Source organism: Natrix helvetica, assembly GCF_964273705.1.
Source record: "Natrix helvetica genome assembly, chromosome: 2".
Lineage (NCBI taxonomy): Eukaryota > Metazoa > Chordata > Lepidosauria > Squamata > Natricidae > Natrix > Natrix helvetica.
Window position 1 is genome coordinate 62926814 of NC_138552.1, and position 17801 is coordinate 62944614.

The following is a 17801-nucleotide window of genomic DNA, read 5'->3' on the forward strand; positions in this document are numbered from 1 at the left end:
ATAACAAGAAGCCTTAAACTTTTCCCCCATCCCTTGCTACGGCAAGACATTTTTGCATCTTCTTTTTCCTTTTATTTTCCTGCCAATAATAACTGAATACTCGGCAGACTCCACAAAAATGATCCATACTTTTCTGTGAGTTCACTGCAGGTCTTAACTCTCCCTGAAGTGAATGTATCAATTTCCCCATGGATTATTAATTGCCTTGGAGTTCTGTATGACTGCTAATTTTAACTATTAAATGTCAAGTGTGTATTTGTTTGCCTCGAATGCTATTCACTTCAAAAATATTGAATCTATTGCATTAGTTATTAAGTATAATTTTATTTTGGGTCTCCCAGAAGATATTAGCTTGTTGAAGGTCTTGACAGAATTAGTAATGAAGGTAGCCCCAATTTGCAACACTAGTATTAACAGAGATAATACTAATACTGCTAATAATAAATAATAATAAACCCTACCTTCTGCTGGTTTTCCAGGTTTTTGTCATACTGATCCTTTTCATGCTGAAAAGCCTTGGTTGCCTGAGCTAGTTCAGCTTTTATCCTGAAATGATAAAAAATAAGAATTGAGCTTTATTTTAAAAAGCAAGCAAACACAAACAAATGTACAGAACAGATATATAGAAATAACTATATACATCCATTCATATACATATTCCGTAACTGAAAGAAGTACCATCAACATGTACTATATTGCTATAGTTTTATGTTGATTAAACTCACATACATACATGTCTCATATTTTAATGTTATTTTGTTTGGAGGTGGAAAAATCTTTCCCAGCAAAAACACCAGAATATAGCCTGTAGATAGCTAAGAAGGGAATTGATCAGGGATATTGTTTTAACTTATTTTTTACATTGGTCTAATTAAAATAGAAAATATCTTCAAAATATGATCTCAACTGGGAAATATACAATAATACAATAGTAGAGTTGGAAGGGACCTTGGAGGTCTTCTAGTCCAACCCCCTGCCTAGGCAGGAAACCCTATACCGTTCCAGACAAATGGCTATCCAACATCTTCTTAAAGACTTCCAGTGTTGGGGCATTCACAACTTCTGGAGGCAAGCTGTTCCACTGATTAATTGTTCTGTCAGGAAGTTTCTCCTCAGTTCTAAGTTGCTTCTCTCCTTGATTAGTTTCCACCCACTGCTTCTTGTTCTGTCCTCAGGTGCCTTAGAGAATAGCTTGACTCCCTCTTCTTTGTGGCAACCCCTGAGATATTGGAACACTGCTATCATGTCTCCCCTAGTCCTTCTTTCTCTTAAGCTAGACATACCTAGTTCCTGCAACCGTTCTTCATATGTTTTAGTCTCCAGTCCCCTAATCATCTTTGTTGCTCTTCTCTGCACTCTTTCTAGAGTCTCCACATCTTTTTAACATCGTGGCGACCAGAACTGAATGCAGTATTCCAAGTGTGGCCTTACCAAGGCATTATAAAGTGGTATTAACACTTCGCGTGATCTTGATTCTATCCCTCTGTTGATGCAGCCTAGAACTGTGTTGGCTTTTTTGGCAGCTGCTGCACACTGCTGGCTCATATTTAAATGGTTGTCCACTAGAACTCCAAGATCCCTCTCACAGTTACTACTATTGAGCACGGTACCACCTATACTGTACCTGTGCATTCCGTTTTTGTTGCCTAAATGTAGAACCTTACTCTTTTCACCATTGAATTTCATTTTATTAGATAGTGCCCAATGTTCAAGTTTGTCAAGATCCTTCTGTATCTTAAGCCTATCTTCTGGAGTGTTGGCTATTCCTGCCAGCTTGGTGTCATCTGCAAATTTGATGAGTTCCTCATTTATTCCCTCATCCAAATCATTGATGAAGATGTTGAAGAGTACTGGGCCTAAAACAGAGCCTTGGGGTACTCCACTGCATACTTCCCTCCATGTAGATGCAGTTCCATTGAGGACTACACGTTGAGTGAGGTTGGTCAGCCAGTTACGAATCCATCTGGTGGTGATGCTGTCTAACCCACATTCTTCTACTTTATCTAGTAGTAGTAGGTTATGGTCTACCTTATCAAAAGCCTTACTGAAGTCCAAGTAAACTATATCAACGGCATTCTTCTGGTCCACTAATTTTGTCACATTATCAAAGAATGCAATAAGATTAGTCTGGCATGATCTGTTTTTGACAAATCCATGTTGACTTTTGGCTATTACTTTGTTTGCTTCTAGGTGTTTGCAAATTTGTTGCTTGATTATTTTTTCCAGAATCTTTCCTGGTATTGAGGTCAGGCTGATAGGTCTGTAGTTTCCTGGATCTATTTTTTCTCCTTTTTTGAAGATGGGAACCACATCAGCTCTTTTCCAGTCCTCTGGTAGCTCCCCGGTGTTCCAGGATCCCCGGTGTTCCAGGATATATGCTGGAGAAGATGCTTCTATACTGTTGTCAATAAAAGAACATGGATCTGTCCTTATAGGGTACCAGAAGTTGATTTAAAGTCAATTTTACCTTCATCCATGTTGCCTATTTCCAATTGGATTTGGGGATGGGGGAATGAAGAAGGTAACGAAGCCCATACAATTGAAGGCCTGTTCCTTTGCCACTCACATAAAAAGGGAAGGCCATTTGACTGTGCAGCTAACAGAATAATAGAATAACAGAGTTGGAAAGGACCTTAGAGGTCTTCTAGTCCAGTCCCTTGCTCAGGTAGGAGAACCTATACTATTTCAGACAAATGGCTATCCAATCTCTTCTTAAAAGCTGAGATACTTCTTTTGGATTTTGACACTGCCTCCACCCCCATGAGTTTAATTCACCTATTCACATATAAATGTGTTTGTGTGTGTGTGTATGTTCTAGCATAACTCTGGAACGCTTTGAGCAATTTCAACCAAACTTGGTACACAGATGACTTACTCTCTGGAAACAAATACTGTGGGGGTAAGACACCGCTAACACCCCTTGGGGTGTGTGTTCTGTTAAGATACAGCCTGTTGTGCCTTAAAATGGTTTCTACTGTACTGCCATAAAATAGCTTCTACTGTACAGTGGAGCGGAGTTGCCATGGTAACAGCTTCACAGTACTCCACAAGGGAGCTCCCTCTAATAAGGGGGAAAATCCAACATTAGAAATTATGTTTGGTCCGGACATTTCCCCCCCCCCCCCCCATAAATACATACCCGGGCAACACCAGGTTATTGGCTAGTCCTACATTAAAAAAAATATGGCAATAACAATCATCACTATATTATGCTTCGTATTTTATTCTGACTCTTACTAAAAGTCATAGTTAAGATAAAGATGAAACAATTACATTTGCAGGCAGTTTGTAGTATATTCTGTAACAATAACAACTATGCTTATGATATTTTTGCAGGGTAAACCTAACTTTCTGATTTTTGAGGAAATTATTTTACTCTGAGTAAACTGTAGAATAAAAATACTTACATATTAAGTTTTTGAAATTCAGAGTCCAATAATCCGAAAGCCTTTGTAATCATTTTTATTGCTTGGTTACATATAGAATGGAAATCCTGGAGCTCTTCTATCTATATGGGAAAGTATTAATTAACAGTGCTTCAACTTCCATCAAAAACAAAATGTGAGTAATAATTAATTAATATATCCATGCCTCGGAATATCTTTTAAAAATTCGTCAAACCTTTTTCATAGCATTTTTTTACTATTTGGCCTGATGACGGCAGTGAAGATAGGATGGTGATGATGATGATGATAACTGTTGCATTTCAATCTGGAACTAAAATTCTGAAAATGAGTGTTTCATCATCTTGCGCTGTGATTAACTCCAGACATGATAATTTAGCAATTGTACTGAGACAGTGAGTGTATCTTACTTTTGTATCTGATTCTCAAACAGTATGATACAGCTTGGAGTAGGAGTTGAGGAAATACTTGACATTTATTCAGTTAATAAAATTAATAATACTCATAATGAAATGTAATTACTCTATTCTGTTACAACATAATGCCTGCTATTTAGCAACCCATTTCTCAACATTCAGTGCTAATTAATTCATTTGCCAAGGAGTATATCATGACGACAAATATTTAATTGCTAGTTTAATAGCTAACTACAGAGTAATTAATCTGTTAAGTAAAGATGATACCGAGGTAATCTGGGAAATCTTTATAAGCAAGTGATTTAAAGAACATTTAAATGGGTCACTCCTGCAAATTTTATTCTGAAATGACTTGCAATATTTTCAGGCAGCTTCCATAGGAGACCATGTATGTAGGTCAAATGCTAGATAGGCAGAAAGAAATACATAAAACAGACCTTGTACAAGCAGTTCAAGTGCAGCTGCAATCAAAAGAATTCACAATATTTAACAATTATTTAACATTATATTTGTTTATTAACCTTCACAATGACCATTATCTCTGGTTGGGTAAATAGGCAACATTCCTCCCATCCAACCAATGTTTGAACTTCTTTTATACACAAGAAAAATCAGCACAGTCTAATGAATGTTTCCTTACACAATCCTTGGATTTGTTTATCTGTTTTTTTAAAAAATCTGCATATTCCTTTTCCTCTAAACTAATGACTAATTATTTAGAATAAAGTAAAGGAGGTCTTAGGCAGATAACCTATATTTTTCAGCTTAGGAAGGTTTGAAAAACCCCTCGCCATCAACAAAACGAGCAAATAATCAACTGCTTTGCTGCTTGCATTGATTGAAAGTTATGGAAAATCTAAGGGTTATAGCTGGAACTTTTCCTAGAGAAAGGCACAAAAATGCTTTCAGGCAGAAAATTAATCCCTTTCCTCCACCTTGAGGGCAGATTTAAGATTGCCATATGTCAAGGGTCTCCAAACTTGGCAATTTAAGACTTGTGGACTTCAACTCCCAAAATTCCTCAGCCTGCATTGGCGGCTGAGGAATTATAGGAGTTGAAGTCCACAGATCTTAAAGTTGACAAGATTGGAGACTCCTCCTGACATATGTCGATGCTGTTTCTTCTCTCTTCTCTTCCTTTTCAATCTCATCAGGCCTATGTTAGAAGTAATAACTTGCCTTTTCCCTAGTGATTCCTGTTAGAATTGTTACTAACCTCAATTGTTACTAACCTCAACTACTAGCACTTGTAACCACAACAAGTGCCCATCTTTTCCAAGTTTCAAAAGCCGTCAGGGAAAACAAAAAGAATTAAAGTGGGAAAAGACAAGTCTGGGTATGAATCATATGAGTGAGGCAGAGACTGCAGTGATAGGATAAAATACTTTGACAGTATTTGTCTTTGCAGTTATTTAAGATATTGTGTAGATAAATCCTGGAGATTGGAAAACTAGCAAACAAGAAATACTGTAAAACACTTCCCATTTTTGTCCCAAAAGCAAAAATCAAACCGTCAGAGTGGCAAAAGTACCATAAATGTTCATGGTGTCATTAACTTGTCACTTGAGTTAGATTATCTTTCTATGCCCAAGAATTAAGTAACCATGGGAGAATTGCTGAAGCGGATGTGATGTTTTCTATGTCACAATTGTAGCTCACTGTAAAGCAAATGTTTCCAGGCAGGAAATCTTAGCTTTAATCTTGGCCTTGCTACCGATTCTACAAAAATTCCCACCAGGCAGTGTTAGCAATATTGATCTACGAGGTGAATCAATAGTCCAAAACTAACATTAGACAAGAGCCTATGTTCCTGTGCATGTACCTGTACAAAAAAAGGAGGGGGAGTCCTTAGCAAGAAGGAATTTCTTATAGCAAAAAACCTTGAAAACCAATAAAAGAGAAAAGGATAGATGTGTATATTTTGTTGGGTTTATAGTATTCAGATACACCCAAGGCATATGCTTAGAGCGTAAAATGTGACTTGCCACTTTGTAAAAGTTTGACTAATGGATGAACAACCTTGTTTTGGTAATTTTTTTTTTAAAAAAATCTTCTGTGTAGTAACTACCTTGTTGTAATAAAATGTATGTGCTAGCAAATCTGAAGTAACGGTAAGTCACTTACTGCAGCTGAAGGTGCTGGTGAAACCGATGCAGGCATCACAGAATGTTCTTTCAATTCATATTTCACCTTAGGAATTTTGGTGGATGTAAAACTGTACGTCAAACACAGCATATTAAAAGCCAGTTTAAGTTAAACTTACATGAGTCACAGTAGTTATTTGGGAGAGAAGATTTGTTTCCCATCTTACTAACCGTATATACATACATACATACATACATACATACATACATACATACATACATACATACACACATATATAAATATAAATATATAAATAAAACTCAGTGTTGGATTTTGGAATTGTAACTGCTTGAAGGAATAATTCAATAGAACATGTGCTGTCTGTATATACATAAAATCTCCTTTGAATTGCATTCAATCTTTGGTGATTGATGCGTGTAAGTAATTTTCTTGGCAACAAATTGGAAGTGCTTTAAGCAGTCTTTTTCAGGAATTTTTGGGATTCTCCAATGTAGTCTGCAAATTTCACGCAAACATACTGGACTTTCAATTTTACAGTCTTGGGTTGAGTGAGAGGGACTAGGTCCAAAGTCACTGACTTCTGTGCCAAAGATGGACTAGAACATGGTCTCCCTATTCCTATTCCAACACCTTAACTACCCCACCACACCGGCACTTTCATTGAGGAATAATAAAACTTTTAATTTTTTCCTAACCCCAGCTCTCAGCTTCTCGAATAAGGCCCCTAGTCTGAAAAGGGCCAACCTTTATCTATCTCCAGCAGAGGGAGAAGTTAGGGGTATATAACTGAGGGTAGATGATGAAGACTATCTCTTTCTCAAAGGAATATGTATTGGGAATTTCTATATCTGGAAATATGTCTTTTTTTTGTAAAATTGCTAGCTGGTAAAGGTAGGTCCATTTAACTATAACCTTATAGTTATACTGTGCCCCATGTCCAATTTTCAACCGGTACAGATTTGTTAGGATACACATTATGTGAAACCTAGATTTACACCCATCAGGAATATATTGTTGCATATTGCACTGATTGTAATTTCCAGATACAGCACAATCATAACTGGAGTTTGCTCCAATTTTCAAGAGGCATGAATCTGTTATTTCATTGTTTCACATAAATGAGACCTTTATTTTATGAATGTTTTACAACTGCTTCTTGTGGGCTACTCCACTTATGAACTAAGTTTGGATAAACTTGGTCATTAACTTTGTTTCATATATTTAATTTGTTATAATAACTCGCATCACGTGAGGTGCCAAATTGGCTAATGCCACATGAGCTTGGCTTGTCTGCTACACTTCTTTGGAACTATATTTTGTAACAATAATCCTTATTAGGTGAATCACTAAACAAATAATCTATGATTCTACCAACATTAGAGTATTATTACAGCAATGGTTTGTTTATAAATTATAGTTAGCTTGTGATTTCTGACTTGACATTATTGGATGTTTCCGATTTATTTTTATAATGATTGTATAGCATTTGTGTGATATTTTACATTATTACATTATTTACTTTATTCATTAAACATGAAACTCAGTCAACTGAACATTCAAAAATGCATCACAAATACCATTGACTGGTGCTAATGGTTGATGCAGATTACTGCCAGTGTCCTAGGTATCAACCAAGTACCTTCTTAAAATGTATGATGTTCCAAGTGGCACAGTTTTTTGGAGTTCCGCTGGTGTTATTGCAAGAAGCTGCAATTTCTTGATGTGTTTAATAAAATTCTTGGACATGGTACAAAGTGCCCTGATGACAATGAGTAACACTGTTTTGACAATGGGCATCACTGTTGTTATTATTATTATATTATTTTATAGATTTAATCTTCAATTCGATTCACAGTATGGGATTGGTAAAAACTTAACAGTTCAAATCCTAACCCCAAACCAAAGAGCTGTTAAGGTAACGTCTGAGTATATATGCAGTTCTGAGTAAGGTAGTTTTTTTGCAAAAGCAGGTTGTTGTTGTTGTTATTATTGAATTTAGTGACACTGATTCTTCAGCTCTTTGATGGCCTATTGACCACATGGGTTTCCCTTGTCTTTTGCTCTGCATGCCCTGTTTTTATTCCTTCTATTGCTGTTCCAACACACACAGAGTCTTTTGCTTGCTGACTCTACTTAATACTTTAAGATGCAGCTAGGTGAGTGGTCGGCTGTGCCCATCCTTCTCCATGTATTGCCTTAAATAAACTTTTTTTCCTATTAAATCTGCATCACTGATCCATGTTCAGGCTAGATTTGGCTATTGGGAGTATTTATGCACACAAATTTGCTTTCTCCAACCATTTCATTATTATTTTCAGGTATTTCCTCTGATTTTAGGTATGCTATTCAGTAAGCTGCTCTTGTTATCATTAGCTTTGAAGGCGGGGCTGAATAACTGCTAAATATCACTAAATAGTTATATGTCACAATGGATAAATCATTTGGATTAATTTTGAATTGAAACACCTTATTACAAAACAGCCCATTGCAAGTATGAGACAGCAGTTCTGGACTAAAATCAGCTGGGTCTGAACTGGAAATGGTCTGTTTTGAGATCAAAAGAGGATCTTTCGAATTGGAAAGCTTTTGGCCTGAAATCTCTTAGATAACCCTGTTTGAAGCATGGTAGAGAGAAAAAATGCAGCACTAGCTCACATATGCTGTATCCACTTACAAGTAACCAGTGCTAGTTCAATGGCACTCACTAATAGATGAATACGCAGAGAATTACATCCTAAAGCAGTGGGACGGAAGAAGCCTGCTAAGAATAAACTCAAAATATTTATTGTTAGCAGACTGCAGAGATTTTCTGGGTACTGGTTAGTTGATGCTAAAAAATAATAATAGCCTTTCCTCCAAACCCCCTTCTCTCTTAGAAATTGTCGGAGGCAAAAACAGGATGTCAGGAAAAAAGAAATACCTGCTGCTTATTCCTTGGATTCCCAGTTCTGAAAAAATCTCTTTCATAACTAGAATTTAAAAAACAAAGATCAGAAACGTAAGTTTAGCTTATGAACATGGTTTAGTTAAAACAAAAATTAATAAGGTTTGATTTTAGGCTATAAGATACGGGTGATGGAAGGTGGATACCATATATAAAGGTAAAGGTTCCCCTCGCACATATGTGCTAGTAGTTCCCGACTCTAGGGGGCGGTGCTCAGCTCCCTTTTCAAAGCCGAAGAACCAGCGCTGTCCAAAGACGTCTCCATGGTCATGTGGCCAGCATGATTAAACGCCGAAGGCACATGGAACACTGTTACCTTCCCACCAAAGGTGGTTCCTATTTTTCTACTTGCATTTTTACATGCTTTCAAACTGGTAGATTGGCAGAAGTTGGGATAAGTAATGGGAACTCACTCCATTACAGGGCACTAGGGATTCTAACCACTGGACTGCTGACCATTCTGATTGACAAGCTCAGTGTCTTAGCCACTGAGCCACCACATCCCCTGAGCTACCATATGTATACATAAGCTGTATTGAGTAGCTTAAATATGATTATATTCACTTGGAAGATGAATCTGTGTTTGAAACAATACATTTGTCCTTTCAGTAGGTTCTAACTATCATGGAATGGAAAGATAATGTTGAACATTTTCCATTGTGCTTAGTATTGTTCTTTTGAAGAAGAGGCTGCTTTAGAAGCACAGCTCTCTTTCAAATGTTTCTTTGTGGCCACCTGGAAATGAATGAGTCAATTCACTGAGATGTGTTGGGAATATTTGCTTCCGAAGGGTGGCATACAAATCTAAAGAAATAAAATAATATTTACGCAGCATCTCATGTTTTCAGCAATTCCATTCCATATGGTACTGCAGAGTTAAGCAAAATGGGAACCAGTCAAACATTTCCGTGGATTTGTTTGGAAGAAAAAATAATAATAAATCCCTTGTTTTAGATAAATATACATGCATATGAAGACTGATAGCCAGTGGGAGCATCTCGGATGGAGAAGGTGGAAAAATAACCCAAATGTACATCATAATGCAACCTCTACCCCATTTAATAAGTCATGGCTCACACATATAGATAAGGAACAGAGTTGATGTTATCACTTCACGAATGCAGGTTTTGTCATCACGATTGAAATTTCAACTGCTATGGATGCATTTCTGCTCTTGAATATTCTTTATCTAGGCCTTTAAAAAATTAAAGCTAAATGCTTTATTCTTTTCCTTCTTTTCTTCTCTCTGTTTAAATCTCTGAGTTGCAAAGAAACAATAGACAAGATCAGGTAATGGTGGTACTTAAACAAAGGATCCCTGAAATAGAATTTCAATCAGAATCTAGTAAACTCTCACTTAAGCTACAATTGGACAATAGCAATTCACCCTTCCATGTGGCATTGTACTCAGATTAATTTAAAGTTAAGGTTTCTCCTTTCCAGTTGGGTGGTGCTCATATCAGTTTCTTAGCCGAGGGAGCCAGCATTGTCCAAAGACACTTCTGTGGTCATGTGGCCACCATGTCTATATGCTGAGGCACATGGAGCGCTGTTACCTTCCCACCAAAATGGTACTTATTTATCTACTTGCATTTGCATACTTTCAAACTGCTAGGTAGGCAGGAGTTGGGGCAAGAACGTGAATTCACCCCATCCAGTGGCACTTGGTTTTTGAATCCAGATCGTCAGTTTTCCAGCTCACGAGCTCAGTGTGTCAGTGTGACGAGCTCAGTGTCTTTAACTGCAGAGCCACTGCGCCCCCTTAGATTAACTTAAAAAATAAATGTTGATGAATATTTATATTGCTATGATAGAACGTTATACCATCGGCAGTGTTGGAGATCTTCTGTTATATTGTAATTTCAATTAGACATAGACTCTTAATGCCTCTTCTAACTCTATTTCCAGGATGGATGGACTGAATTTTATCTGCAATTTTTAGTAGCAGATAAGGACCTCAAGGTAACTCATGCCATTGCAAAGTTTGTTTTTGTAGCTTGTAAAATTTGTACATTGCTTATAGCAAAAGAATGCAAGCGTAATTGTATATATTTTGTCTTGTATGCCTTCTTTTATATATTATATTCTGTAGCTTTACTCTGCTAGTTTATTTAGAAAGTTTTATTTAGTCTGGGTCGCTGACCTGTAATAAAGGATTTGAGAAACATTAGCCATTTTGTTCTTTTCTAAAGCATGAGAAGAAGTCAAGCTATTCATCTCTGCCTCTTTATAAGATACTTTCACCACTTTTTTTCAAAATCTGTCATATACTGTCCCAAAGGTACTTTTTCAAAAGGCAACTGGACTTCCTTTGTTTCTGCTTGAAGATGTTTTTCTTCTCACCCACAATGCTACTGTTACTACTTATTTTATATAGCCTTGATTTTTGCTTTATTTCCCTTTTTACCAGAGGTGGTATTCAGCAGGTTCTGACCAGTTCTGGAGAACCGGTAGTGGAAATTTTGAGTATTCGGAGAACCGGTAAATACCACCTCTAACTGGCCACGTCCACATCTATTCTCTGCCTCTGAAGTCCCAGCTGATCGGGAGGAAATTAGGATTTTGCAGTAACCTTCCCCTGGAGTGGGGAGGGAAGGGAAGGGAGATTTTAAAGTACCCTTCCCCTGGAGTGGGGTGGGAAGGGAGATTTTACACTATCCTTCCCCTCCCATACCCACAAAGCCATGCCCACCAGGCCATGCCAAGTCCACCAAGCCACACCCACAGAACTGGTAGTAAAAAAATTTGAATCCCACCACTGCTTTTTCCCATATTTTTATTAAAGGAAAGTACCATAATTTTGTTGGGTTATAAATGGAAAGAAAGATTTTTTTAAAAAACCCTCAGTATTATATGCTGTTTCTTACATGTCTTCCCTCTTTTTTTCTCTCTGGTTGTAAGTAATTTTGCAGGCAGTAGACTTAGAGAGAACAGATATGTTTTCAGCTTTCACTCTGTTTTTTATCTATTTCTGAGTAGACATGAGTGAAACAGAGGAAGAAGAAGAAATAGGGCAGGTAATTAAGTAAGCTTACAAAGAGATTTAGACTATTTCTTTCAGAGAAGGACTGCAAGAAGGGGGAAGTTACTTAATTCTTTGTTTTACTTGTGTCAAATCACTATAGCAATTATTCTTAACAGTAAATTATGAACATGTATATATGATAAATGTTTTGATTAAGAACTGGTTCTATTTGATTAAGAGATTGTTCTAATTTGGAAGAAAAATGTGGAGAGAAAAATGCTATGAAAACTATCTCAGTGAAACTACTTTTATTTATTTATTAAATTTAGATGCTGCCCATCTCACTATCCAAAGTGACTCTGGGAATTTCCACTTTGGCCATAATAATCACAGACATCATCATCATCAATTAAGTATTGAAAGTACTGGAATACCAAAGCAGAAGTAATAGTAAGACTGCCGGCTGGTAACTGAGCTATATAGAATGCAAGTGAGCCAGATAACAGAGCAAAATTGTTTCATAGACTGACCTCAGAACTGACTTTTTAAAAAAATCAAAACTAAAATACTTGATAACACTTCACTTTCTCAGGAAAGGACTCTGCTTAAAAAAGATTCAGATATAGCTAGAGAAAAGTAGCTTATTTAAAATTTTAAACCACAATATGGTTGTATTCAGTGACGTGCGGTGAGGTTTATGGCTGGTGAGGCACTGATGTCATCAAATGATCATCATGAAGGGAGGACTGTGACAACTTTGATCTTTGCAAGAGTGCAAGCAAAATACCCCAGGATCACGGTGGTGAGGACAGCAACTCCTTCCTCTGCGCTGCGGAGAAGAGCCATGCTGTGCAGGAGGCTCCTCAGCGCTAGCCTCAGATCAGCGCAAGCCGCGGTCCCCTTCATGTTGGCTCAGGAAGGAGGGGAATGGGACCGCAGCTCGCACTGATCTGAGGCTAGCGCTGAGGAGCCTCCTGAACACGCGGTCCCATTCACCTCCTACCTGAGCCAACATGAAGGGGACCGCGGCTCGTGCTGATCTGAGGCTAGCACTGAGGAGCCTCCTGCACAGCATGGCTCTTCTCCGCAGCGCAGAGGAAGGAGTTGCTGTCCCCGCCACCGTGATCCTGGGGTATTTTGCTTGCACGCTTGCAAAGATCAAAGTCCTCCCCTTTTTAGAGGCTTTTTTAAGCCTCACCTCAGCACTCGCCTTTTCCCTTTTTTTCTTTTCATGATGGGAGCGGTGAGACTCTGCCTCCCCTGCCTCCCCTGACTGCACGTCACTGGTTGTATATAACTAATCACAAGCAGGTGCTACTAGGAAGAGATGCTCATCGGGCCAGTTCTTTAATGTAATTTTACAAACAGGACTCACAAACAAGATATAATAGAAAATGGTGAGAATTTCTTCTTAACCTCTAAAGCATAACCTCAGAATAGGGGCAAAAAGCACATATTTTAACATTAAACAACTTATCTATAATTTCAGCAGATTCTAAGATCTGAAGAGGTTGAACTAAAAGTATTCTGTATCTTATGTATTATTTTATTCACTACTCTATACAAGTGAAGTGTCTTCTTTTAGAAAGTACATTCTGGATAAGACTTGCATTTATGCATCAAGGAAGAGCTCAAATGAGTGTAACTTATTTGCATATTTATATATAATGATAACATCACAGTGCACAATTTTACCTAATTTAGTATGAAATATCTTCCAATATTCTTAGTACAATAAAATGGGTAACTTCTTGAGCTTCTATTTTATAAAATATCACTATCTAAAATGATCAAAGACTATATAATAGATTTTAAAACTCAGCTCTATTTATTATTAATCATTTCTATAGCACTTTTCCTGGTCAAAGTGCATTTCTAAAATTACTGTATTCATTACACTTCAGCAAAAATATTTTAGGACCCTTTTCTGTAATAATTTATTATTATTCATTTACAGAGAAGCAAAGAGTTGCCCAGTGAATAGTAATTTGTGTCTCTCTATCACTGTGTTACTAAAGATATAAGAGACAATGCTTATAGTTAGTACATGAACAAATTATCATTTGAGAAATGTATGTCGTGCCTAATGTTCCTGTCCTACTGTCCACATTTATTTGTATCCATTTTCTGTGTTATTACTTTATTCTTATTCCTGTTATCTTGTACATGAGTGACCTACAAATTAAATTAAATTAAATTAAATTAAATTAAATTAAATTAGAAGGTAAAGCTGAAGAAGCTTCTTGGTTGAGAAGCGAAACATCTTCAAAGAAAAACCAGAAAGTCCAGTTACCTTGTGAAAAAGCACCTTTGGAAGTACCATGTGAGAACTATAACATAGCTAACTATCAAAAGATACATGAGATTCAAAACGAATGGAAATCAAGGCTCAGTTTTTGAACTGAGGGTCTTGAGAAAGAGATTTGGCTGAATGATATTTGCACAGTTCAGTCAAAGATTTGTAAGATCATCCCTGTAAGAAAAGTAGTAAAATACATTTATGCATAATAGTGACATCTTGAAATTAATCCTTTTGTGTAACTGTATGGATAAAATATAAATGCAAGTCACAATATTCAAATGATACAAGATGTGGGAATGGAAATATTTTTTAAGTATCTTCGCAAATCAAAGAAATCATGATGATCAGAACATTGAATTCTTGGCAAGGATCTTGACATTTAGTTGAATTTTCATTGTTAAAGATAGTAAGACATATTTGGATGATAAGGTAAAGGTTTCCCTTGCACGTGTGTGCTAGTTGTTCCCAACTCTAGGGGGCAGTGCTCATCTCAGTTTCAAAGCCGAAGACTCAGTGCTGTCTGAAGATGTCTCCGTGGTCATATAGCCAGCATGACTATACGCCGAAGGTGCACAGAATGCTGTTACCTTCCCACCAAAGGTGGTTCCTATTTTTCTACTTGCATTTTTTACGTGCTTTCAAACTGCTAGTTTGGCAGAAGCTGTTACACAGCACTAGAGATTCGAACTGCTGAACTGCTGACCTTTTTGATGGATAAGCTCAGCGTCTTAGCCACTGAGCCACCGTGTCCCTCATGTATCATTTGATTTATTTATTTGATATTTATTTATTTATTTTATATATTTAGTATCATTTGGATGATACTAAAACATAAATTAAAATTCTTGTTTCAAGGAAAATTTACTTTTACAACAATTCTTATTTAAGGATGTCAGTAATATATGCATTTAAAAATATGAGCAGAAAGTGGGGTTAATTTCTTAGATCAATTTATAAATAATTGTACAGATAAGATGTCTGATAGATTTTAAAAAGAATGTGACAATGGCAACCTTGGAAACACCTATTGTATTTAGTATCTTAGTTAACAATTTTAGAGGCTAAATCAATAATTTGTGTTTGATAATTACTGAAGTAAAATACAAGATAAATACAGATAATTTACAGAAATCTGGAATAAGTATAATCTGAGCTCTAAATAAGGGGTCTTCAAACTTGGCACCTGCTGGCTGAGGAATTCTGGGAGTTGAAGTCCACCAGTCTTAAAGTTGCCAAGTTTGGAGACCCCTATTCTAAACAATAGTAAATGCAATTAATTAGTATTGTTGAAATAAACTTACAAAGTTGTCTCTCTGAAGGATTTATCAGTTTCATTCCCATGAGGTCATTGAATTCTTTCCCATTAATTCCACCGAAAATATAGAGCTACCAATGGAAACATGTAAGAATCCTAATTAAATAGTTCCTTTAAAATGCATTAAAAAGCAATGAACAGAAATCACATATAAGGAAAAATATTTATATCATATCTTTTCCTTTTTAAAAAGATTTTGGACACTCCTAACATACATTTCTTAGAGATTATATATCTATGGAACCAATTCTGCAGTTTCCACCTTTTAAACTCAGAAATGGAAAGGAGGGAGGGAGGATTCATGTCCTGAAATGAAAGTGGGCAGGTGAATTTTGCAATCATTGGTCAAATATTTTTCTTTGGGTATCCTAGTCAAGATGACCACCTAATAGACATTCAGACATTGGTGGAGATCACAGCCTCACTCTGCAGAATTCTGAGAGCAGATCATGTTCCATTTTTTTTGGCTCCAAAGCAAAATTTGTCCTGTATATTTTCATTTCAACAAATTTTAGTGAACGTGATGTGGCTTCATTTAAAACTTCCTTTTTTATGCCAAGACACAAAAAAACTGAGTAGTTCACTCAGAGAGCCTCTGTGAAAAGTATTTTAATTTTAATTTCTAAATTGACTTCATACTAGAAAATCTGAATAGACCAGGTCTGTACTGGTTTATATATTTTAAAATTTCCAGACTGTCCTTTACAAAAGTTCAAAATCCAGTCTCAAAACATAAATCTAAAAATACAGTTGCACAAACAGTCAGAATTTTTCCAATTAGTAAACATTAAACAGCAAGAATAAAAATCAATTAAAAGTGTTTATTACACAAAAGAAAACTGCCAAATAATTAAGATATTTAGAAGAGTAAGTCTTTGTTAGGGGATCTCACTGGGGGAGGATCTTTTTGAGTGGACAAAGGTCACTCTTGAGCAGTTATGGAAGGACATGAGAGATGCTCTTTGGGTTCATGTTGAAAATGCCCTAATCATCCCTACCATTTTTATAAGCTTAGTATATTTGTTGTGACTTACTGGCTTAGGATAAGCAATAAGTGCAGTGGATAGAATGAAGGATTGCATGTTAATTCTGCCTATACCCTGGAGTTTGATCCTAATGGGGCTCGAGGTTGATTCAGCCTTCGATCCTTCTGAAGATGGTAAAATAGGACCCAAATGGTTGGGGGCAATATGCTGACATTTTAAACCACCCAGAGAGTGCGGTAAAACATGATGGATATAAGTTTAAGTGCTATTGCTATCATGTTTACTACTCTTTAAAAATAAGGACACACAATAGCTTTCCCAGCCCATTTTTTTTTCTAAAAGCCATGTTGTTTAAGAACGCTAAGAGTTTTAAATCTAACAATGTATGGGAAGCACAAATCAAAGTAGGTTATGGAAGATTCTGGACTGGGACAAGTTCAAACAGACCAAAGATGGCAGCTTCTCACTATAAAATTATTTTCACTTACGTGATTATGAAGAATAAATGCAACATGATTCCATCTGCAAGCTGGAGGGATCCCTATGTACAGTGGCTTCTTCCACTTCATCTGAGCTATATAACATATCATAAATATTTTATTAATAAAATAATAGTAGTAATGCAGCTTCATTGGCAAGACTGAAAAAAAGATTTTGCAGCACATAGTTATGGTCAATACTCTAAATGTGAAAAATGACCGAATATGCAAGACTTTTTATATAATAGCAAGATATATTACAGAAAGAACTCTAATTTCAAAAGCTCTGAAAACACTAATCTAATTATTCTACTGACTAGCAAGAACAAAGGCAAATAAAAAACACACCCTTTAAAAAGATTGTTTTCTATGTTTTATAGAAGATTAATTAATTCAAAATGACTAAAAGCAATCCTCTGTCTCAAATCAAAGATCTACTGTAACAATATTGACAGATTAACGTGAAACAAGGGGGGAAAGAAAAAGGAGTGAAGAACAGATAATGCAAGCAAATGACCTCAGTTCTCCCACAGTAGATCAGTACAATGAATCTGAAATCAATGCATGTTACCTTTCAGTTGCCATTTCTTTCAAAATGCTATATCTAAGCTTATGAACTTAAAATTTACTTAAAATGGTCTTCCTGATGTATTTAATCCAAACCTAATTGAGCTTGAGGATGAGTTGCTAGGGGTGTAGGTATTACAGTGTAGGACAGGGATGTCTAACCTTGGCAATTTGTGGACTGGAATTCCGAGAATTCTCTAGCCAGCCATAATTGGACATCCCTGGTGTAGGGTTATTCCATAGATTCATAATCCCCATTGCTTATACTTGAATGTTTTTTCCCTTTTATTTTGTGAACCTCCTCTGTATCAAGAATA

General features: G+C 36.4%; 1 protein-coding gene across 2 annotated transcripts in view; it reads right to left on the reverse strand.

Annotated features, from left to right (window-relative positions):
• The window catches only part of LOC309388481 (kelch domain-containing protein 3-like), an 84820-nt gene that overhangs the window by 7228 nt on the left and 59791 nt on the right, over positions 1-17801 (reverse strand). For both annotated transcript variants that reach the window (XM_081945850.1, XM_081945849.1), the window contains exons 12-17: positions 16927-17012; positions 15439-15523; positions 8847-8895; positions 5945-6035; positions 3408-3508; positions 462-546 (exon numbers count right to left, since the gene is read on the reverse strand). In XM_081945850.1, the coding sequence (XP_081801976.1) occupies positions 462-546; positions 3408-3508; positions 5945-6035; positions 8847-8895; positions 15439-15523; positions 16927-17012 (497 nt within the window). The remainder of the gene's footprint in view (positions 1-461; positions 547-3407; positions 3509-5944; positions 6036-8846; positions 8896-15438; positions 15524-16926; positions 17013-17801) is intronic.